Source organism: Dacryopinax primogenitus, assembly GCF_000292625.1.
Source record: "Dacryopinax primogenitus strain DJM-731 SS1 chromosome Unknown DACRYscaffold_12, whole genome shotgun sequence".
In the NCBI taxonomy this organism is placed as follows: Eukaryota; Fungi; Basidiomycota; class Dacrymycetes; order Dacrymycetales; family Dacrymycetaceae; genus Dacryopinax; species Dacryopinax primogenitus.
Window position 1 is genome coordinate 197,552 of NW_024467209.1, and position 15,771 is coordinate 213,322.

At 54.6% G+C, this 15,771-nt stretch overlaps 7 protein-coding genes across 7 annotated transcripts; 2 read left to right on the forward strand and 5 right to left on the reverse strand.

Moving 5' to 3' along the window:
• Nucleotides 1–493: 493 nt before the first annotated feature.
• DACRYDRAFT_108625 (uncharacterized protein) lies at nucleotides 494–2,141 on the forward strand (the record flags this gene model as incomplete). The annotated part of the gene is made up of 7 exons (XM_040768691.1): nucleotides 494–508; nucleotides 566–640; nucleotides 690–762; nucleotides 816–979; nucleotides 1,032–1,220; nucleotides 1,274–1,403; nucleotides 1,456–2,141. 7 exons carry the CDS (start codon nucleotides 494–496, stop codon nucleotides 2,139–2,141), a joined length of 1,332 nt encoding a protein of 443 aa, XP_040627453.1.
• Nucleotides 2,142–2,255: 114 nt separating this feature from the next.
• DACRYDRAFT_108626 (alpha/beta-hydrolase) lies at nucleotides 2,256–3,447 on the reverse strand (the record flags this gene model as incomplete). The annotated part of the gene is made up of 5 exons (XM_040768692.1): nucleotides 2,256–2,511; nucleotides 2,572–2,655; nucleotides 2,719–3,033; nucleotides 3,079–3,222; nucleotides 3,281–3,447. The coding sequence occupies 5 exons, from the start codon at nucleotides 3,445–3,447 to the stop codon at nucleotides 2,256–2,258; spliced, it is 966 nt and encodes a 321-aa protein (XP_040627454.1).
• A 614-nt stretch (nucleotides 3,448–4,061) lies between these two features.
• DACRYDRAFT_23012 (uncharacterized protein) lies at nucleotides 4,062–7,843 on the reverse strand. The gene is made up of 4 exons (XM_040773052.1): nucleotides 7,557–7,843; nucleotides 6,805–7,504; nucleotides 5,390–6,755; nucleotides 4,062–5,336 (listed from the first exon to the last, which is right to left on the reverse strand). Exons 1-4 carry the CDS (start codon nucleotides 7,819–7,821, stop codon nucleotides 4,440–4,442), a joined length of 3,228 nt encoding a protein of 1,075 aa, XP_040627455.1. The 5' UTR covers nucleotides 7,822–7,843; the 3' UTR covers nucleotides 4,062–4,439.
• Nucleotides 7,844–8,406: 563 nt separating this feature from the next.
• Nucleotides 8,407–9,819, reverse strand: DACRYDRAFT_117052 (DUF159-domain-containing protein; the record flags this gene model as incomplete). Its single annotated transcript, XM_040770306.1, has 5 exons — nucleotides 8,407–9,171; nucleotides 9,223–9,332; nucleotides 9,377–9,610; nucleotides 9,661–9,743; nucleotides 9,790–9,819. 5 exons carry the CDS (start codon nucleotides 9,817–9,819, stop codon nucleotides 8,423–8,425), a joined length of 1,206 nt encoding a protein of 401 aa, XP_040627456.1. The 3' UTR covers nucleotides 8,407–8,422.
• Nucleotides 9,820–9,978: 159 nt separating this feature from the next.
• Nucleotides 9,979–10,639, forward strand: DACRYDRAFT_80768 (uncharacterized protein; the record flags this gene model as incomplete). Its single annotated transcript, XM_040776469.1, has 1 exon — nucleotides 9,979–10,639. The coding sequence occupies one exon, from the start codon at nucleotides 9,979–9,981 to the stop codon at nucleotides 10,567–10,569; it is 591 nt and encodes a 196-aa protein (XP_040627457.1). The 3' UTR covers nucleotides 10,570–10,639.
• Nucleotides 10,640–10,676: 37 nt separating this feature from the next.
• On the reverse strand, nucleotides 10,677–12,514 carry DACRYDRAFT_117054 (hexose transporter; the record flags this gene model as incomplete). Its single annotated transcript, XM_040770307.1, has 5 exons — nucleotides 10,677–10,955; nucleotides 11,006–12,166; nucleotides 12,229–12,246; nucleotides 12,302–12,356; nucleotides 12,405–12,514. The coding sequence occupies 5 exons, from the start codon at nucleotides 12,512–12,514 to the stop codon at nucleotides 10,704–10,706; spliced, it is 1,596 nt and encodes a 531-aa protein (XP_040627458.1). The 3' UTR covers nucleotides 10,677–10,703.
• A 1,184-nt stretch (nucleotides 12,515–13,698) lies between these two features.
• DACRYDRAFT_117055 (uncharacterized protein) lies at nucleotides 13,699–15,616 on the reverse strand. Its single transcript, XM_040770308.1, has 4 exons — nucleotides 15,473–15,616; nucleotides 15,207–15,420; nucleotides 14,706–15,156; nucleotides 13,699–14,656 (listed from the first exon to the last, which is right to left on the reverse strand). The coding sequence occupies exons 1-4, from the start codon at nucleotides 15,546–15,548 to the stop codon at nucleotides 13,898–13,900; spliced, it is 1,500 nt and encodes a 499-aa protein (XP_040627459.1). The 5' UTR covers nucleotides 15,549–15,616; the 3' UTR covers nucleotides 13,699–13,897.
• Between the last annotated feature and the right edge of the window lie 155 nt (nucleotides 15,617–15,771).

Sequence of the window (15,771 nt, forward strand, 5' to 3'; positions counted from 1 at the left end):
CCAGGAAGACGTCTGTAACCGATCATTCGACAGAGCACCTTTGAGGTTGATATGCCGTGTGTCATCCAATGTTGAAAATTCTCTATCTTCTTCTGTCACGAGAAGGTAAGATTCAATATCCTACTGCCCGATTAGCGCCAGGAGCATGTTCAATCAGCAAACGAAAGGAAGTTGCAACACTGAGTATCCGGAAGGGGACGTAGATTGCAAAATGGTTCGTTGATTGCAACCGTTGCCAGGAGTACCCAGCGACCGCATTCATGCTTTATCAAGGCCGGCGGTTACCGGCGGCCCAAATAGACAAATGTGACAATGCGTTATCCAGATAGACCTGTAAAATGCAGCTCTAATAGATAGGCAGCAAGCAGATGGTGGTTGAATTCAAGAATGAGGCTGTTGCAGAACCCTGTTGGGCGTCAGGAACGCGTTCGTCACGGTCGACAACGACAACATCTACACCGACTTGCTATATTACATTTCAATATTGATCACCATGGAGTTCGGAGAGGTGAGTAATATTTACGGATATAAATGCGGTAGCTCATGCTGGTGCATTGATATACAGAATCATGAAGAGGCGCTACTCCATTCAACATGGCAAGCGATCGTCGACGATGAGTCTTCGACGCCTTACTTGTTTGTACGTCGCGCACTGTTAAACATACATTTCATTTATTCAATAAATACAGAAATTCTCGTGCTTGAACGATGACAAGTTTTGCTGCCTTTTGTTAACGGATACGAAGAGAGTATGGGTAGAAGGTACGCTTTTCCTCATTTCCTAGCTTCTGCCCCAGTCACCGACCGTTCTTCAGCCATGGCGTGGAGGCACATCCTGCGTAGAGCCAAACGGCTACATATAATCGAAGAGGATGTCCAAGAATGTCTCCCTGAACATATTCTTCACCCCCTCATCACCCTTCATTCCCTTTCCTCTGCCGACTCTCTTACTCCGACGTTCCCTCCTACCACGCAAGCCGTACGCGTTCTTCGTCGTCCACCAGACCTAGCTGATACTGAACAAGATGTAGGACCTTCTTCTGCGGCTTTCGGGCGACGCCTTTACCTGGGAATGGGAGCTGGAAGCGCTTCCACGTGCAAAAGGAGCAGAGCTGCTCTCGGGCCAGTTCATCATGCCTCTGCTCAACTGGAGCGGATACGTATTGGACAATTATATGGAGGGGATCACCTCAGAGCACCAGATCCGTCAACTTGAACGGGTGCGCCCGTCCTGATTCAGGAACACCTCTATCTGGCTGACCGTGCATGCAAGGACCTGGACGCGAGCGGCCGGACCGCCAAGCGGCACCTGCACAAGATGGTGCGGAGCGTTGTCCGCCAGCCTCTATTTACGACGTCTCTGCGTCGGCTGACAGAGAGCGGTTCTGGCTCGAGCACCAAATGTACGTCAGGATCTTTTCTTTTTTCCGTCATACGCTGACGCGTGTCGTCCAGCCGCCATTTTCCGTTCACCGGAGGACGAACCCCGTCCTCGTTCAGGAGGGCCCTCACCCCCTGCTGCTCCTACACCTTCAGGCGCATCACGTGCCCGTGAAGCGGGGCGTCGCTCCCACAGTCAAGCAGTTTCGGTGAAGGAAGAAACACCTGTTCTGAAGGCAGAGCCGTCTTCCCCCGCTGGGCCGAGTGGACCATCCGGGCAGGGTTCTGAGACGTCATCTCCCAATGCTATCAAGAAGGAGGAGGAAGAGGAAGAGGAAGAAGAGAAGAAAGTGGTTGTTGGGAGCGAGACGGAGACTGAGGATGAGGATGAGGATCATGTTGTGAAAGGGGAACAGGAAGATGAGGATGAGAACAAGGGGGACGTAAAAATGGAGGAAGAAGATGCGGATGCGGATGAGGATGAGGAGGAAGCTTGGAAAAGAAGAAGCCGCGTGAAAAGGGAGGCCGAGGAGGAAGAAAATGGTTTCGATCTCCCACCTTCACAATCTACTCGCAGTGGGACGCGCAGAAAGCGCGCGTCTCCGTCTCGTAAGCGCGGTCGACGACAAGTGGAAGGGGACAAGGACGTGGAGATGGAGGTTCCTGTGCTGAAGGAAGAATCCGAAGAAGAGAAGCCTGTGGTGAAGAAAGAGATATTTGTGCCGAAGTCGAGGGTGCAGGTGAAGCGGACTAAGTACTAATGCGCAGGAGATGTATTTATTCACTGAACCTTCAGAGATAGCACGGTCATGATATTATGTACCACTCCGTTAATGACAACCAGGCGATGCCTTTAACACAGGGACACAGCAGCATCAAAAGCCCACAGAAGTGAGCCATTCAAGGATGTTTGTGTAAGAGGATGGGGTAGAGAAGTGCATGTTGAGACCGTGTCCAGTATTCTGCGGGGAGAACGCGCTGAAGTTACTGCTCTTCGGGAACACGGTAGGCCCGATAAGGTCGAGGATCGTGTGCTGACCATCGGGCTTAATGTCACATTGAGAGCCACAGAACACCCAGTCTCTGTCACCGGTCACCACGTGGACTGGCCCAGTGAAGCTACTGACACCACTGGCCAGGGAGGTGAAGGTGAAAAGCACGCCCTGGGTCACAGGCTAAGTCGTGACTTACGAGAACGAAGCGACGACCTGATCGTAGAATGGGTAGAAGAAAAAGTTGATCTGACTGCTCTGTGGGAGACCGGAGATGACGTAGCTGCCGGGCAGGTTACCGAGCCGGGATGGCATGATTTCGTTTGCTCAGGAGAAGGCGTTGGACGTCTGGAACTGGCCGACGTATGAGCCATTGGCGGAGAAGCCGGTCAGGACGAGGGCGGAGAGCTGATCCGGGACTGCCGCGGAGGCAGCAGCGAGCTGGATGGAGCCGTACGAGTGACCAACGCCAACAATGGTGGAGTATGCCTGGCCACCTACTCCTCCTGAATGTAGGAGGGAGATGATCTGAAGTAGGATTTGCAGATCAGTCGCAGCCTGGACTTGGTTGTAACCATCGAAAGGCATCTCGGACTCGCCCGTACCGAGGCGATCATAGCGGAACGTAACGTAGCCAGCCTCGGCCGCACGTAACACGTAGCTGATCAAACTCAGTACGAGAGCATTTCCGGAGAACGGCACTTACGAATAGTTCTCCGGCTGAAATCCCAAATCCCAGTACGAACTGTCGAATGCAATCCCGTGCACCAGAAGCTGGATGGTGCCGTTATGCTTGTCGCCGTCTTTGGGGGTACACAACACGCCAGAAATATCGTAGGAGGCACCGGTGCTCGAATTTGTTCCGGACATTATACTTCTCCGTGAAGTTGGAGGTACTGCTGACGAACTGTGCCTGTAGCTCGGTGACAAGGGGCTGAGACGGGTCGAGCGTTGTCAGGTTCGTGAAGGGCACGGTCGCAAAGCTGGGTAGCGAAACATGATAGGTTTGCCGAGTGCAGTAGGCATTAGGAGGACCGGTATACGTTGCCTGGGCCAAGGCAGAAAGCACGAGCATGCTGGAAAGGGCAAGCATGTGGGAGAGGGTGATGTCAGCAAGTCGCAGAATTGTCCCGTATTTATCCTCTCTCTTTCGTCCAGAAGGACTACGAAGGCCCGAAAAAGAACCTCGCAAAATCTTTCTTCTGTGAGGTGTCAGGTGGGTAAGACCGCAGAAAGAATGGGCGTCTACAGCAGAATGGTACCGGTAATGCAATAAGCAGGCTGTCCCAATACGGCTTTTGGGTTCCGACCGTCGATCCAAGCGACGATTATGAATGCGAAGCGTTCTCTACTGAGAACGACGAACAGTCTTTCGACCGGCGAACTGAGACGAGCATCGCCCTTCGGGGGACACCAGGTCGACGTAGAGTTGAAAGAGTCGGAGAAGGGCTGCGGAACCGGCGAACCCTTTGTTCTCGCCGCTGTCCCCGCTGTCTGTGAAAATAACTTGATTGAATCTTTTCGGATCAATACAATTCTTACATCGTTGACGTATCTGCACAGCGTGAGCTTCCGAGTGCTGACACAACTTAGTCAGTTAGAGAAGTGGACAAGAATAAGAGCCCATCCACATTCCGAATCGCATTCACGCCGGGAATAACCCTCCGAGAACTGTGTAGTCGATGGCATGTGATCATCATTTCACAGACCTGCATTGACGTTAACCTTCACGAATGAGCGTGAGAGGCAGAACGGGATATTGTGTACATATGCGTGAGCGGAGGCATGCGATCAAAGTCACAAACAGGAGAGGGGAAAAGACGACAGAAACAGAAAACGGAACAGAAAGAAGTACAGTAAAAGGACGGAACTCGGAGAAAAGGGAAAGAGAAAACACAGGAGAAACGTGTTGCTTTTGATTGGTTCATGCGGAGGCATGGAGCACTGAGAGGAGATGGCTGAGAGACACGGACATGAAGAGAAATGGACACAAAAAATGTGATACGACACAATTGTCACCATCGCCCGTCGAGACTGCTGTTCGAGACTGCTGTTTTGGATAGTCCTTCACTGCTGCCAGTACTGCCTCTGACCGTAGTGCTGGTAGTACTGGTTATCGCCCTGGGGAGGATACCCGCCTTGGTTCTGGTTCTGAGGAGTGTTTCCATAACGATTGCCGTAATACCCTCCGCCTTGCTGCTGACCAGCACCCTGCTGACCTTGACCTTGCTGACCAGCCTGTGAGGTACCGACACCAGGGCGACCGGTCTGCCCGAGCTGCGCGCCTTGAGAAGGAGCAGGAACGGTCTTATCGACGGACTGAGCGGCTGTGTAACGATCTTGCAGGCCACCGGGGCCGGAGTTCAAGTTCGACCCACGCGGTTGGTTACCAGCACCAGCCCCAGTTCCGAGTAGGGACGAGTTGCCACCGGGGACCCCGAGGAAGTTCTGGAGACCTTGATTATATTTGAAATCGAGAGAATTGGAAGCACCACCGTAGCCCGTGGGTGCCGCATCGTCATAGCCGCCCAGTCCGGCACTCTGGCCCGGATGGTACGAGCTGCCGTAAGGGCCAGACGTGTTCTGCGCAGGCGCCGGCTTTGAGCTGGGTGCCTGAGCAGGCGGTCCACCGTACTTCGGGAACTGCACGAACGGCTGACCATATCCGGGCATGGGCTGGCCGTAGTACTGGTTCTGCATATAATAGGGGCTGGGGTAGTAATAGGGCGCCGGGGCCGGCATGCCAGGGAACTGCTGCTGTTGACCTTGGCCAGGCTGGTTCTGCCCAGCAGGCTGCTGGGAAGAGGCGTTCGGCCCGGTGTGGCTCTGCGCACCTGGCTGTTGCTGCTGGTTCTGTAATGGCTGCTGTGCCTGCAACGAAGCTTGGCTTGGTTGCGTAGGAAGCTTGTGATCATCATGCCCGAGGTTACGGAAGTTATTTTGGTTGTAGGAATCGTAGAAGCCCTAGACATACGATTAGTGGAACACGACGACATGATCACTGAATGGAGGCTCACCCTATCGCTTGCACCATACTGATAATCATTGCCCAACCCGCCACTGCCACCAAATCCTGGCAGGTTGCCTTGTCCACCCTGAGCGCCAAAGCCACCATAAGAGCTCGGCAGGTGGTCTTGCTGCGAAGGAGCCGCCTGAGGGGGAGTCGGTGCATGATAATATTGCTGCTGCTGCTCTTGGCGGAAGTAGTTCTGGCCCAGGGTAGAAGTAGGGGCCTGCTGGGCCAGAGGCGCATGTTGCTGCTGTATCTGCGTAGGGGGCAGTGCCGAATGGGAGTCGATGTGACCGGACAATGGCAAGCCGCCGGATGACTGCTGCAACGCAGCCAAATAACTGGGCGGCTGTGCCTGCGGCTGAGGCTGAGACGCCTGATAGGAGGGTGCGTGCTGTTGGGGTAGGTGAGGGGGCTGTGAGGGAATAGGGGGGAGGTGCTGAGCCTGGGACTGTTGAGTCTGGAGAGAGCCTGACACTGGCGCCGAGGCCGGAGGAGGGTGCACGAGGGAAGCGTTAAAGAGGTGCTGGACGTTCGAGAGGCCAGCTGCAGCGGAGGCAGTCGGCTGAGGTGCAGCGGGCAGAGGTAGACCAGCTGGCTGAGGTGGGACCACGGGCTGCGGCTGGTAGGGAGCAGCCTGAGGCAATTCAGGCTTGGGAGGGAGAGGTTGACTCTGGGATACAGGCAGGCTTGGCGCAGCCTGACCTGCAGGGACGGGAGCAGGAGCAGGGGCGGGGGCAGGCAAGGTCTGTGCCTGAGGTGCGGGGGCCTGCTCAATGGGTGCAGGCACCTCTTCACTGTCATCTCCAACCTTCAAGCTACCAAACATCATGCTCATGCCAGGCGACGCCCACCGAGCAGTCGCGGGGAGAGCAGAGCTATCGTCGCCGATCTTGAACCTGGCGCTTGAAGAACGAGGGTGCACGTTAGGTTTGGCCTTGGGAGCGGCGAGACCAGGAGGAGCTACCGCAGCAGCAGTGGTGGGTGAGACGGGCAGCTTCGTCTTTGGAGGTTCTTCAGCGGCCTGTGAAACCGTTACCACAGGTTCCTCCACAGGCTCATCCAGATCGCCGACGGTGGTAACTGGTTCGGGTTCGACCACTTTATCGATCGGCTCCCAAGTTTCGCCACCGAGATTCTCTTCGTCGCCAGCATCTGTGCCGATCTCACCTACGGTGGTCGTAGGCTCAGCCAACGCCCACGCAGGTTCAGTCGGGATCGTAGTAGGTTCCTCTGGTTCGTCCAGGGTGGCGTTCTTAGAGACAGGTATTAAGGGGAGGGGCGTTTCGTCCGAGATGGGTGGAGTGGGAAGGGGAGGAGGAGCGACATGGACAACAACGGGAGCAGGGGGAGGCGTTGGCTTTGGCTGGGGTCTAACAGTATCATCAGGACTGGACATATCAATGTTATCAGGAAACATACTTGGCAATCTGGGCCCAGCTTAACTTGGGAGCAGCGGGAACCTTCGCAGACTTGTGTACGGGGACGGGGGGAGCGGCAGGCACAGCAGGGGCAGCAGAGGTGCTAACACCCTTGCCATTCACAGGAGCCGGAGTGGGGATCCCGGGTGCACTTCCCACCTCGGCGGCAGTAGTAGGTGCGGCGGTGACTACACCCTTAAGAGGAGTAATCACCTCTTTACTCGGTTCCTCAACCTTTGAGTCTTCCCAACCGGTCTTGTCGCCTCCCTTCGCCCAAGCGAGTATGTTGTTCTTCTGCTTGAGCGAGATCGGATTCCAATCTTTGGGCGTCGCAGTCTGGTCAACGGGGCCCCACATTGCGGTGGCTTCAGCACTAGGGACGTCGATGTTAGGTGGGCCCCAGCCGTTATCAGTCGCACCTGGAACATCACCAGCGGGAGCAGGAGCAGGAGCAGATCCAGCTTCTGCATCATGCTTCCGCGCACCGCCGCGACCACCAACTAAGCCACCGCGTCCACCACGGGAGACACCAGTGAAGCCACCGCGTCCACCGCCTCTGCCGCCGCGCATACCGCGGCCTCCGGCGAAAGTGTGACCGTTAGGAGCACCTTCGGGAGTTCCCTTTCCATTAGCAGGGATAGAAGCTGCAGTGTGCTTTTTCTCCTTCTTCTTAGTAGTCTGGGACCAACGCTCGGCATGACCTACACAAACAGGGTATGAGTCAACGCCCATCGACACACGGTGCGCACGTACCTTCGGTGATCCTGGACACTGCCACCTCGACGTCGCCCTGGACCTCCTCAAGCAGGAAGAGGACATCCTCGTCTGTCCAGTCTGGGTACATCTCGCGCATGATCTTGAGCGCGTCTGCATGCTTTCCCTTGAGGACGCGCAGTTCCTCTGGCTCATCCGCAGCAGGCGGCGTGTATGCATTCGATGGGTTAGTAGAGCGTGACCCGCTCTTCCATGAGCCTCTATAAGGCCTGGGCGGGCGTGTGTTTGCAACTTTCTGTGACATGCGTGATAGGTAGAAGAAAGAGGAAAGCAGAGGGGTGGACAACGACGAGGACGACGAGCAGGGGACGAAAGACGATGAGGAGAGACTGTTGTATGCAGGAGAGGCGCGGTAAGCGGCTTTGGGCGTAACAGGCATTCGGCACCTAATTTTGTCTCCGTGCTCAAGCCTTTTCCGGGCTTCAGGGCAGGCTCTTTGACGCGTCACAGGTTGCCGCCCACAATGAACAGCGCGTAGAAGCGTTAACGGCGTTGGTAAGCTAGAATATTATTATTCATTGTTGAACAGATTGTTGGACGCGTTTTCTGTCCACTCTACGTGTGATTGACGTGTTGACAGGTCGCGTGCACCGAAATTTCGCGTTTCGATCACATTCCTCCTTGTCGATCAGGGACGTCATGTAGTAAAACCGTTGAGGGTCTGCTATTGAGTTTCCCAATTGATAGACTACATATGTACAATTCAACAATCCGGGGATATTGTACAACAACGATATCATAATAGTGAGCAAACCATGGGCTTCTGGAATACAAACACTTTTTCATAGTATAGAAACGAGTCCGGGGTATATTGCAGTTTGGACCGTCCGCCAGAATCATTCGATTCAGGTCTTCTTGAAGAAGCTAGTAATTTTGGGGCTTTCCTTCGGCTCATTCTTCCCACCGAAGAACTTGGTAATCTTAGGCGTCGTCTCCTGCAGTTTCTTCTTAGCAGGTGTGGGCTTAAGCTTTCCAGCGCTCTTGTGCTCGGCTTTCGGCTTCTTAGGAAGAGGGGACACCTCCACGACGTCCGAGTCACTCTCTTCCGTCGTCTTGCGTTTCCTAGTGGGAGTAGCAGGCGGGAGAGCTTGAGAAGGCTGGTTGTCCTCCGATACGAATGCGCCTCCCTCGCCCTTCTCATCCCGCGCGACCTTCGTGCTCGCCTGCGAGCTCTCGGGCTTCGGGCTCTCTGCTCCACCCGTCGTCGGTGTCTGGGACCTCCGCACTTCTTGCTTCTTCTCCTGCTTCTGGAACATCGCCTGTATGCCATCGGCCCGCTTCGACACAGGTTGGATGAACGTCGGCGAGTCTTTTCTCACGTTGCCCACTTCCTGCGCCACAGGGTAACTATATGCGTCCATCAGGAACACATATATGCGAGCTGTGGCGGGAACATACCACTCTAGATGCCCCTCGTATGGTCGCAGCAGTTTGCCGAGCCTCTCGTTCGACCACTCGGTGATCGTCGGGTCTAGCCAGGTCTTGATGTCCTCTTCGGTAGAGAGGACCACAGGCATCCGATCATGCAAGAACGAGAGTTCCTTCGATGAGTCGGTCGTGATGATCGTATACGTAAAGAGAGGCTCGGTTGCTCCTGAGCAGCCTATTGAGCAGCACTCAAAAAGAAAAGACATTGAGGCCGGACCTTCGTACGTTACGCTATCCCACAACCCTGCAAGTAGCATACATTTTCCATCTGGTTGGCGTGTGAAGTATGGTGTTCTCTGGCTTCCCTTCTTCAACCACTCATAGTACCTGTCCCTTCTCAGCATAGCCCTTCAAAAGATCGCGTTACTTACCCATCACACACGACCAGGCACCTCTTCTTCCCCTTCAAGCTTGCCCACATCCCACCCCTCTCCATGAGTGCCTCACTTCGCGCGTTAATCGTGTTAAGGGGAGAAGATCCATCAGGTTCATGCTTCGTCCAATGAGGGATCACGCCCCACTGCATCTCCTGGAGAAAGTACTCATGTCCGTCATGCGGATCCTGCCGCACCACAGGAGCGTTCGATCGAGGAGCGACGTTGAAGCTAACATCATGCATAAGCACGCGTAGGAATCATGCAGGAGCGGAACTTACCGTGGTCTATGCCGATCTCCTCCCACCCATCGACGAGGGTTCACAGCAGGATAGTCATGCCGCACCTGTTGGGGGACATCTGGCTATATGCACCTTAGCGCTTCTCCATATCGCATTTGATAGGCATACGTTGATGCCGAGGGCATAGCGCCCACACATTTTGTTATGAATTGAACAAGTTAAAGTGGGGTAAGACTTCTTTGGTGGTGGTAAGAAGGCAAGAGTCACAGGACCCTCTTCGGTGTTTCCTCGGTTCCGGTCCATGAATAATATCAGCTCTTCTCACTTTGTATTTTTTTTGGCCAAGCAACCGCGACGATGTCCTCCCTGCAAGTCCTCATCCGCCCAATCTCTCCCTCCTCAACACACGCACTTCGACATAAAGTATTATGGCCACACAAGCCCCTTTCCTATGTTATTCTCGAGGAAGACGACCACGGCTGGCATTTTGGCGCTTTCCTTAGTTCGGCGACGGAGGGGGAGGTCCCTATATCGGTTATCTCCTGTTTTCTGGAGCCTCTCCCAGAAGAAGGAGTTTTATCCTCCGATCTAGATCAATCGAAGTTGCCGAGAACTGGGAGGTTTCGCAAGTTCGCGACTGACCCCATGTACCAAGGGAAGGGAGTCGGATCGGCGCTTCTCAAACACGTGCTCGATTTCCTCACCCGGCCAGAACTTCTCGGTGCCAACGTTGAAGACGATCCAGAGACGGGAGTCACCCCGAGCAGCGAGGAAGGAGGGAAGGGCTGCGTAAGAGTATGGTGCGACGCGCGCTGGGATGCCCGGGGATTCTACGAGCGGTTCGGGATGCGCGCTATTCGACCTGCTGGGAAAGAGGATGGGCCAACATTTTGGAAGGGAGATGTGGCATATGTGAGGATGGTGCTGGACTGCCCCGAGTCTACATGATCCCATGCCTAAGAGAACTGGAATGATACAACCGCCTCAAAAAAGTCTTTTTACATCGTTTATGGTGTACAACCAAGTGTTCGCTACCGTCAACTGCGTTACAGCGCATTGCCTTGTCCGGCTCATAATCCGAACTACACGTGCTCCGTGTGTACAAAGCTTCCCTTTTCGCTCCCCGGGCTCTCCTCCTCTCCCCTATCACGATGCACGATATCCTCGACATCGGCATCCAATGCCGCCTGCTGGTCTGCGCGGTCTTGCAGGTTCTTCACAGCTACCTCGCCGTCGAAGAGAATCCCGGTCTCTTCCAGTGTCAGTCCTTTAGTCTCGATGATGAAGAAGTAGAGGAAGGCCAGGATCACGACCATCACTACATCAAATACGAGCTGCATCAAGGTGAGACTTATGTAGCTGTGTGCGAGTGGGGCAGGCTCACGTAGTATTTCCACCCTAGGCTTTGGAAACCGATCGGGTTCGTGTACTGGTTGAAGACGAGGAAGGACGCTTGTGTGATGGCCCACAGCGAGTGGGCCTTGGATCGCAACGACGTGGGCACAATCTCCGTCACGTAGAGGAGCATGATACCGGGCCAACCGAAGGCGTAACAACCTGTGAAGAAGTATATGAACACCACGACAAACGCGCCGGATACCTTGTCCTTGTGCAGGTTGTACTGTGCCGAGCATATCGTGACCGATACGAGGAATGCGAGCATCATGCTCGTCGTTGCGAGGAAGATCCGGCGTCGGCCAAACTTGTCAGCCGAAAACCCGGCCATGATACCGCAGGCGAAGTTCCACACCGTCAAGCCGAGGTTGATACCGAGCTGCTGCTTGCGGTCCGTGATGCCGATGGTGTTGAGCACTGGGGAGAGGTAGTAGGTGACAAGGCCGTTACCAGACCACTGTCCAGACAGTGCCAGTGCCATCATGATCCAAGACCGACGACGCATGCCGGGCGTGTTGAACAAACTTATCCAACCGCCAATCTTGTTCTTCTTCTCCTCTTCCACCGCTTTCTTCATCTCCTCGAATTCGTACAGCACGAGCGGATCGTGCGGGTCTCCCTTGCCGTGGTAGTACACCAGCACGTCCAATGCCTCTTGCTCCCGACCCTTGGACATGAGCCAGCGCGGAGACTCGGGGCCAAGCATGACCATGCACATCTGGAACACGGTTGGGATGACCTGTACCAGCGCGGGGAGACGCCACGACCAGCTGCTGGAGATGTAGTATGTTCCGAAGGTAATCGCAGCGGCCACGATGGAGCCTACACCGGTGAGGGAGCCGTAGCAGCCGGAGAGGATGGGCCGGTGAGACGGGTATGCGAGCTCGATGACCATCAAAGGATCGGCGTTGTTGTTGAACCCTCCGCCGAAGCCGAGCAGAGCCCGTCCACCCAGGAACCAGTTCACGTCCTTTGCCGCTGCCTGCAGTGCTGCACCGGTTATCATCATCGTCGTGCCAAGCAGGATGGTCTTCCGGCGACCGAAGCGATCATTCCACAGCGGAGCGACGGGAATTGATCCCAGAGAGCCGATGTTCTGGACAGCACCCAATAAGCCTAGCGTGCTGCCGGTCGGGTGGTTGAAATCCTCCTGAAATAGGGGCGGCGCCGTGATCAGGTTGAAAGCGATTTGAACAATTGTGAGAGATTTACCTGAAATAGGGGCAAGATCTTGGCGGTGGCGTAATCAGCTGGAAAGCAAGTTGAACACGTGCGAGAGACCTACCTGCAATCCAGAAACGAGGGCGCCGTCGTATCCGTTCGCCATGTTTCCGAGGCAGCTGTTATGCATAAGCGCACAATCTCAACGCGCATCCGTGTCAACTTACTAGAGGCCTACCCAAAACATGAGCTTCCATCCTCTAGTATGCTGCCACCAGTGTTTATTCGGATTGATGAGGTGCTTGTAATGCCCCGCGATCTCGGATCCGCCAGCCATGTCTCGAGGTGGAGAGAGAAAACACCAAAAGCGGCGAGTAGGAGATTAAGCTCCCTGTCGAAGTTTATAACCGATTGACGAAAAGATGGAGCTGATCACCGCATGCGATGCCCAGAGGTCTCGTGCCAGTCTTTCCGGAAGCCGCGCCGCGAAGGTTGAGTGAGAAGAGAAGCAGAGCCAAGCTAGTGGAGGAAGCGTCTTTCGACATCATCAACCACCATGCTGCATGTGAGACAGGACATATGACATCCCAACTGAATTGGATTGCAGCCACAGAGACAGATGGCCGTTGATGCGCATTGTCCATCTGACTCGATGGTGGTCAAGTGGAAGCCCCCTGTCGGAAAGAAACACGCGCGCCTCACGTGCCAGTTGAAAGGAAGCACCTCACTTCGAATGCGGAGGTGTTGAATGTTACCCCACATCTCGCCCCGCGTCTCCGACACCTCCACCCCTTACCCCACCTTATTGCCAGAAAAACCCTGACGATGTATGCGACTCCTGATATTCACTAGTATGAAGTCCACTTGGCAGGGGGTAGCAAGAAATTGTTACGTCCACCAGCATTGAGTAGGGATGCGTAGGAACGGTCCTCCACAAAAATGAGGGTGGTTTGCTGCTTATCCTACGCGCGAGACAGGCGCTGGTAAGACGTCTATCTGGCTGGAGGGGCGATTCACGCTATGTCCGATTCTCTATAGACAAACTCCCCTGTACAGACTGAGCACGGCTGCTTTTCAAGAATCAACTTTCACTGTAGCTCTGAACCGTCTGCAAAGTGCAGATACCTCAACTTAAACAGTCTACATCTCTCTGGTCAACACTCTCGTTCGCGTACAGCCAACTCTGTCAACGGTGAGGACATGATCGGGCTCGCGATCCCGATACACCGCCAAACCCAACATCCACCTCCCCAAGGGTGTCAGCGGCGAAACAGCGGCAAATTCCCTCCAGTTCCCATCAGCTGACGATGCTCAGGCCTGCTGCCCAGAAACTCGTGAAATGTGCAGGGATGACAAGGTCTCAGAAAGCGTAAATGGACAGGCTGTGCACTGGGCAGGGGCAGAGAAAGGGGTCTGTCAAGCTTGTCCTACAGTAAGCTTCGACGGGAGGTTGATGTACCGCCGGTCCGCGGCTTTCGGGGGTCATATGAGTCGGCACAATCTACTCACCGAACTAAGGGAATCAGGATTCATATCATTCGATCGTAAGAAGTATGATACAGATGACAAACACAGGGAGCGGTTGATGCACTTGGCGTACATGCGGTACGGTAGCGGTACATGATCGTAGTCTTGCGTTATAACAGTCTCTTCAGTCTTCGATTTTTATTGGGCCTCCGTCGAAATGTGCAGCATGGCATACACAAACGACTTTCCACGTTTACAACTCTGACTTCGCACTCGCCGAACTCGCAACGCTGCTCAACTTGCTAGCGGCCGAACTGGCAGATTTGGCGGTGTCACTCGCAGCATCATACGCAGCCTTCTTCTCCTTCTTGAACTCGCGCTCAAGTGAAGCCTTGCCCAGACCGAGAAGCTCCTTCAAGTCCTCGACTTTGTCCTCTGCAAACTCAGTCCCCGTCATGAGGTACCGGCGAATGGTCGCAAGAATGTCGTCAAGCGCGGAGGTGGTTTGGACCCAGCGGATGCGCGTTTCTTGCAGCAGAGTGGTGCGATCCATCCCGGGAATCTTGGTGTCGTCAACACCGTTGTTGCGAAGGTAGGCACGAAGACGGGCATCAGGCCAGGTCAGGTAGGCCGCGGCATATTGCTGCACTTGATCATACTTCTCGTGCATCAGCCCCTCGAGCTCGTCCCGGCGAGCCTGGGCCTCGGAACGCAAATACCCACGATCGATGAGCCAGTCGTGCATATCCGAGTCTTTCCAAGATGACCAGATGATGTCCCTGGCGTGATTATAGTGGTCATCCATCAACTTGATCAATTTTTCGCGCTTGATCTGGGCATCGGATTTGATGACTTCATGCTCGACCAACCACACCTTGAGATCCGAGTCGGACCACGCCTGGTAGACCTTATCCTGCGTGGAATAGTAATTCTCCTTCATGAGATGGAGCAGCTTATCGCGAGCCTGCTGATAATCGGATTTGATGACCCCGTTGGCGACTAGCCACTCGTGCTACAAAATCTTGTCAGCAGATGTCATGCGCGGTGAGAAAAGGACCCACAATGTAAGACGTGCTCCATGCCTCGTAAGCAGGGTTGTAGACCGTGGTGTAAGCATGCTTCATCTTCTCTAGCAGTTCTTCCCGTTTCAGCTCAGCCTTAGTTTTGACAAACCTGTGTTCTTCTAGCCAGTTCCTCAAGTCCGAGTCGGACCATTCGCTCCAGATGAAGTCCTTTGACTCGTCCATCGCCCTCTGAATGTTACGGGAGGCCTCTGCTGCCGCTGCGGTCGCAGAACGAGATGCCGCTGCTGCTGCAGAGTTCAAAGACTTCGAAGCCTGCGCGGTCGCGTCTCCGTGGATTGCGGTGGAGAAGGCAGCGGAGTAAGAGGAGACGGCGCTTGAAAGAGCTTTATAACGGGTCTTGGCGAGAAGGCGGAGCTGTTCCGACCTCGATGCAGGCGCGATGATGCCTTGCTCGAGGAGGAACTCGCGTAGCTGGGACTCGGTCCATCTGAATGCGAATGAGAAACCGGGAGCAATTTATGGTACAAGCACACGAACCCATCAACAAGTGATTCCTTTGCATCTGAAAAGACTTTCTGGGCATGCTCAACATGAGCCTTCTCCCACGAGTTCACGGCGTCGTAATTGGCTTTAGCGAGCGCGACAAGCTCGTCCCTGGTGAAACCATGCGGAACGGAAATCCCCTGTTCCTTCAAGTGACTCGCCAGCTTCTCTCCATCCCAGGAAGAAAATTCAGGTACCGCTGATGCGTCTAATCACAGATGGGTTAGGGTGGCTGTATAGGAAGTGAGCAGAAGACGCACCCTTGTCGCCTCCGAACCAGCCTGCGGTCGCGCTCGTCGCGAGGATCACGAGGAGGAGGATATTGTGTACTCTCATTTTTTGTTGAAAACAGTCAGGAATAACAGAAGATGGTGGTGCGGAAGAGAGAGGTTTCTGCGGATGGCAGGCTCTTAAAGGCTGAAAAAGGTTAGGGTGAGTTCCTCGTTCGTGGTGTTCGATTGGCGCGGCGTTGATGTTCAGTGTGTTGACGCGTTGTATACGTCATTTGACCCCACCGGAACCTTTTGCACCTCTCCACAGCCCCAGACCGTGAGATTGC